The 6668-nt window shown below is 41.6% G+C and overlaps 1 protein-coding gene across 1 annotated transcript; it reads right to left on the bottom strand.

Annotated features, from left to right (window-relative positions):
* Positions 1–143: 143 nt before the first annotated feature.
* On the bottom strand, positions 144–4723 carry LOC134444827 (E3 ubiquitin-protein ligase TRIM47-like; the record flags this gene model as incomplete). The annotated part of the gene is made up of 3 exons (XM_063194016.1): positions 4141–4723; positions 3654–3749; positions 144–377 (listed from the first exon to the last, which is right to left on the bottom strand). Coding segments are annotated over exons 1-3 (903 nt in total), but the record flags the coding sequence as incomplete, so codon positions are not given.
* Positions 4724–6668: the final 1945 nt, after the last annotated feature.

Here is a 6668-nt window from a genome sequence, read left to right as displayed (position 1 = left end):
TGGGTTTTGGGGGGAAGTTGTGCTGTAAGGCCTCCCAGTGATGGACACAATGTTCTGCACAGAGAAACACACACACACTAGGGTGAGGCAGACCTACTGACATGAGCCATGTTTTGAACTCTGTAAAAAGTCATGTTGTTTACCTTGAGAAAATGGATGGGATCCTGTGTCAGTGAAAGCTGCTTCATTTCGGCATCTGTCCTCTTCAGCTCAGCAATCTCCTGCTCCAGTCGCTTCAGGAGTCCTTCAGCACGACTCACCTCAGCCTTCTCCTGAGCTCTGATCAGCTCTGTCACCTCAGAGCGCCTTCTCTCAATGGAGCGGATTATCTCAGTAAACATCCTCTCACTCTCCTCCACTGTTGTCTGTGCACCAGACTGATAGGACACATACACACACACACACACACACACACACACACACACACACACACACACACACACACACACACACACACACACACACACACACACACACACACACACACACACACACACCTATATTACTATCTGTGGTAGTTAGACCACATTTATTAACATTCATGGTTAACGCCTCTAGGGGGAGCTCCCTACCTAATATGATGCAAGACTTATGGGGACATATCCGTTATAGAGAGAAGAAGATACATCAAGCCACGGGCTAGAGACTTGTTAGGTTGTTGTATGAGTGTGTGAAATATTAAACGGCACGAAGCCAAAAGAGACAACCTTTCAAGTGTGATGACTGCTACAGCCACCGTAGGATATCACACTATCATTCAATACAATTCTATGGGGTTGTGTAATTAGTGACTTAATTAAATTGCAATTAAATCCTGGTAAACAATGTGACCTACTGTATACCGTATAGACCCCTTTACTGTCTGTAAACAATAGGGGTCATTTCACGTGAAATCAGACACTTTGGGACCCGACCGACCCGGATTTCAATCATACTTGGTGTGCCTTTTCAGTAGCAAGGTAGCACCCCAGAACTGCATTGGTTTGAATCTGACACTAATATTAAGGGAGAAACAGACTAGGAAAGGTTCACATGTGAGGGTAGGACACTATACATTCAGCCTTGAATATATCAGTCAGTGTTAGTCACAAAAAGATGCCTGGTGTTGTTTGAAAGCTCTTTTCTGGCTCTACATATTACACAATCGCCTTGGAATACAACTACTCTCAGAATATGAATTATGATAAATTGAAAAATTAAAAATTGAATATCTAAAAAACTCATATTTTAAATGGCCAGTTCCTTGTCCAAACGTAGCCGGCAATGTCATGAGCAGCACCTAAAATGCTGGTGTTCGGTTTGTTATTCATTTCAGAGAGAAGTTGACTCACAAATATGGCATCATACAGACCACTTACTAATAATATGGTAATACCATAGTAGCATCACATGACAAAACAAAAACAAAACAAAATGGTCAGTGTCCATGGTCCCAGGTTTCAGAAACTAAGGCAGATGTCCATTTATACACACCAAATGATGATATGTGAATGTTTGAACATTCCTTCTCTGTGTACCTGTGCCATCTTCCCTTTACCGTACTTTAAAGAGATAATCAATGGCTACACTCTCATTTTGTACTCTACCAGTGCATTTGAAGCAGCAGCGGTGTCTTTTGTAGATAATGTATAAGTACGTCCCTTTGCAGTTACAGGTTCCACTACCAGAAGCACATCCTTATGATCCATGACAAGTCTATCTAATCTGAAGGGAAAAGTGAAGGATGGAGATGGCCCATGAGGATGCAGGAAGTTCAGTTTCACCTCTCCAGTGCTCGGCATACATTCCTCAGCACATGCTAGCCACCAGTTGCCATCATATACAGCTACAACATACCCTTTGATGCTTGAAAATGTAACACATTCCTTTACTGAGCTCACTCTTTCCAACTCTGCCTTCACTGAATGCTGAAAAGGCCTAACTTCCACTGTGTCCATTGACAATGGGCAGAAGCTGTGTAGTTTTTGAGTACCTGGAATAGTTCTTGCAGATTCAAACCTTTTCAACAGGTTCTCAGCTTCATGATGGTACATCTCTGTTGTGGCAAACTGGCAATGGATGTTCTTGACATTATCCTTGACTGACTCCCTTGAACCAGGAACATTTTTAAAACTATAGTTTTATAATTCAAGATGCTATTCAATCATTTCACTGGAACAACCAGTGCAGGCCACAATCCATCCATTTGTATGCTACTACCAAGATCAGTTGAAACTGGGGAAAAAAATCTAACACCAAAACATATTATTAGTAAGTGGTCTGTATGATGCCATATTTGTGAGTCAACTTCTCTCTGAAATGAATAACAAACCGAACACCAGCATTTTAGGTGCTGCTCATGACATTGCCGGCTACGTTTGGACAAGGAACTGGCCATTTTAAAATATGAGTTTTTTAGATATTCAATTTTTAATTTTTCAATTTATCATAAGAGTATTATGAGAGTAGTTGTATTCCAAGGCGATTGTGTAATATGTAGAGCCAGAAAAGAGCTTTCAAACAACACCACAGGCATCTTTTTGTGACTAACACTGACTGATATATTCAAGGCTGAATGTATAGTGTCCTACCCTCACATGTGAACCTTTCCTAGTCTGTTTCTCCCTTAATATTAGTGTCAGATTCAAACCAATGCAGTTCTGGGGTGCTACCTTGCTACTGAAAAGGCACACCAAGTATGATTGAAATCCGGGTCGGTCGGGTCCCAAAGTGTCTGATTTCACGTGAAATGACCCATATGATGTAATTTGGCTGCGTGCGCATTGTTGGAGCAAAATCGACTATGCACCATTCACTTGTACAGAAACTAGCCAGGTGTTTTTTTCCAAAATAACAAAACGGATGGTCAGGATAACTTCAGATGTGCAGTGGGCATCACAGACACAAGTATTCCTGGTGATGTCCTCAGTCCAGTCAGTACGTTTAATGTCTTGAAACAACAACAAACATCTCCTATGCTTCTGGAACAGCCTCTTCCCTCTCGAAATAGCATAACAAGTGTACTTTTCAGAATCTCTATTTTTATCAACGTACACGCTTCAGAACGGCAGGTCTTCTCTCTTTAGGGTCTGCACTGTCTTCGCATGTGTTCACAGCCTTTTTTACAAACAGCCTCCCCATTCCCTATTTTATCCATGCCTGCAGTTCACCTAGGGAGCGCTGTCAAGAGAGCACAGCCCATTCATTCTGAATAGAGTCTGCACTCCTCCGTTGCGCCCCTAGCGTGCAGTACCACCCGGAAGAGCGGAGTCTCACGAAATACCTTTAAAACCTCTCTGGTGTGTTTGAATCAACAATACATGACGTGAATTCTGGAAGGGTCAATGCAGTGTTTCCCACACATTGAGGAAACTCTGGCGCACCGCCATAGCTTGAATTTGGCTGCCATAGTTTCCAAAAATGTAAAAAAAAAATAAAAAAAATTGCATTTACGCAGAGTGAATCCCCCCCCATGGCCTGCGTCGTGAAATGCCCCCCCACCCCGCACCAACACAAAAAAATCAACGCTGCCTGCACAGTTTCCAAAAAATGGTTGTTAACATTACTTCCTCAGGAAAACAAAATCAGAGTCATGTTTATGTGACAGCTCATGATAACTCTCTGCATAACCAGAAACCTGCTGCATATTCTCTTCTCCTCTGGTCAGTTCTCACCTTGAGAGTCTCCACAGCCTTCCTCAGCTCCTGCAGCTCCTTCTCTTTCAACTGGATTATCTGCTGGCATCTCCTCTGGCTCTGCCCCAACCCCTCCTGGACCATCAGGGATCAAAGCAACACATGTTGAATTGATAATTCATTTCTGAGAGTGTTATAGGGTGCATCATTGATCGAGATTAAATTGTTCAGCACAAATTCCTCACAAGCAGTTGATATACCATGTGACCTCAGTTAGGCATGATTAAACATGAGACAGACTGGCAGAACCCGTTTGACAGGCAGGCCTAGGAGGGAGGCAACACTGAAGTTGGCCTGTCAATTTTTAACAGAATGCCAGACATTGAACTCTCTCTTGTGTGCCTCCTTAAAGGGGCAGAAAAAGTGCATTTTGTTCAGTTTAAATAGCCTATAAACAAAGGCCTACTGTAAGCTAATAATGAATAGCCTACACAAGTAGGCCTATACTTTCATGTCCACGTCTTACCTTTTTATGGCTCCACTCTGATTTTGCTGTGATTGTGTCATGGCTTTTATGACCATCCATCGTACACAGATAGCAGATGCAACTCTGGTCGGTGCGACAGAATATTTCTAAAACCTTATTATGGTGGGGGCACATCCTCTCCTGTAGCTGGCCAGTGGCATCGACCATGGCGTGATTTCTACCAATTAGTTCATCGTGAACTTTCAAATGAGTGGCACAGTACGACTTCAAACACTCCAGACAGGACTTGACAGCTTTGAGTTTTCTACTGGTGCAAACGTCGCAGGCCACATCTCCAGGTCCAGCAGCACATTCAACAGGAGCTGTAGTTTGTATTCTGCTCTTCCTCATTTGATCCACGAGCTCAGACAAAACATGATTCTTCTTTAAAACGGGTCTTGGAGAGAAAGTCTCTCTGCACTGGGGACAGCTGTAAACGCCCTTCACGTCTTCCTTATCCCAACAAGCCTCAATACAATCCAAACAGAAATTGTGTCCACAGTTGAGAGTCACAGGGTGCTTCAGAAGATCTAAACAAACTGGACACATGAAAATGTCCTGGTTACTTGCCATCGCTTCTGCCATTTTCTTCAGTATTTAGCGACAGGTAGGCGACGACGTGCAACAGCTCTCCAGTGCAACTCAAGATTAGTTTAGTTTTTACCTGTGGCGCTCCCAACTTCCTGGATGTGAGTGGTGTATTCATCAGAGCGGTATTCATGGAGTACTGCTATCATCTAGTGGACACATTTGGTAATGCAAGTTCATTGGCGAATGCAACATAAATGCCATTCCAGAATTCCCCCATTCTTACCTCTACTAGTACAATATTTTCTAGGTTCCAGGTGCCTTTTCACAGTTTCTGCCTCTACTTCCACCCTTTCCTGTCTGTCTGTCGGTCGGTTAGGCATGAACAATAGTCAAATAAAAAATCAACATTTTGTGTTTTTTCCACACCTGGGCCACATGCAGTCATGCACCCCTGCAGAATATACGTTTTCTTGGCAATTTCTCGCAAAATATGAAGGATTGCACAAAACCTTTTTTTTCACTCTGACTGGATTAAGATATGTATTTGCAACATTCTGTGTTTACTCTTTCAAAAGCATGATCACAACCCAAACTACCCAAATGACCCTGTTCAAAAGTTTACATACCCTAGTTTCTGATGCTGAATATGGCCCTGTTTATCATCAGGGACCGCTCTAAATTGATTGTGGTAGTTGTGGATAAGGATGGTTGTTTCCTATAATATTTTTGGGTGTCTTGCTGGAACCTCACATTTGATATTTCCCCTGAATGGCTCAATGATGTTGAGATCAGGAGAGTGAGACGGTCGCTCAAAAACTTCATTTTATTCTTTCTGAAGCTAGTGACGGGTTGATTTGGCTTTCTGTGTTGAAATATTGTTATGTTAATTATTATTATTATTATTATTATTATTATTATTATTATTATTATTATTATTATTATTATTTACTTCTGTCTGGCACAGAAACACAGCCACTGCCCCACCAACACGGTGAATGTAGAAACATGTGAATATAGAAACTACCACTTTCACATAGCTGTGTTATATCACATATATAATACAGTATATATGCACTGCAATGGTGGGGAACCTTTGTCTCTAGGGTTGTCCTTGCGGCCTTCTTATCCGGCCCCCAATGTAATATTAATCTCATGCCATTTCACATGGAATATGATATGTTTTGTAAATTTACAATACAATTAGGTTATATTTTCAGGGGACCTAGGAAAGGTGGGTCAATATAGGCCTAAAGTGCAGGGGTTAATCCTGGTTTGTGTTCATAGTACGGACCTTGGAGGACTTTATGAAATTGTATGTGGGTCTCGAATAGGGCTGGGTAACGTTTTGTTTTTTTCGATACGGTGCCAATTTCGATACTTTGGTTTCGATACCGGTGCTTTTCGATACCGTTTTTCGATAACTGTTGTTTTGAAGTTATCTCATTATGAAGAACCCATAAGATCACCAAATTCTAAATTTTCACAAGTAGCCTAGTATTGTGCATACGGTGAGTGCATTTCAGTCATCTTAAAGAATGTTATTACAGATTACTCAATATATATCTTCAGTTCAAATGAAATATAGAAGATGATGTCTAAGTAGCCTAGGTGTTGAGTAAGTAGGCAGGAGTACAGTTGGATGACAGTTAGCTCAGCAATCAATGAGTAGCCTACTTCAATTGCTATGTAGCCTACTATTGTCATAATCTCTAGGCAAACCTAGGTTAGGGCTATTGTTATTTCACAAATTATTACTAGATGGCCTATTGCAGCAAATAATCACGTTGTTACTAATTTTCCACCAAAACCCAAATCAGCCATGTAAATTATTTAGTAATCTCAACATCATAGAGCAAAAGAGCATTAGACACATACACACTTCCAGGTGCAGGTTGTTCTCTCTCTCTCTCTCTCTCTCTCTCTCTCTAGAAGCTTATGCGTATTATTTGCTTTTGAATTCACGTAGCTACACGCTCTCCTTCACCTGACCGCTTGAC

The sequence above is a fragment of the Engraulis encrasicolus genome, unplaced genomic scaffold (genome assembly GCF_034702125.1).
Source record: "Engraulis encrasicolus isolate BLACKSEA-1 unplaced genomic scaffold, IST_EnEncr_1.0 scaffold_765_np1212, whole genome shotgun sequence".
Classification (NCBI taxonomy): domain Eukaryota; kingdom Metazoa; phylum Chordata; class Actinopteri; order Clupeiformes; family Engraulidae; genus Engraulis; species Engraulis encrasicolus.
The sequence above is the reverse complement of the archived record's forward strand: the minus strand, read 5'-3'. Positions and strand labels throughout refer to the sequence as shown.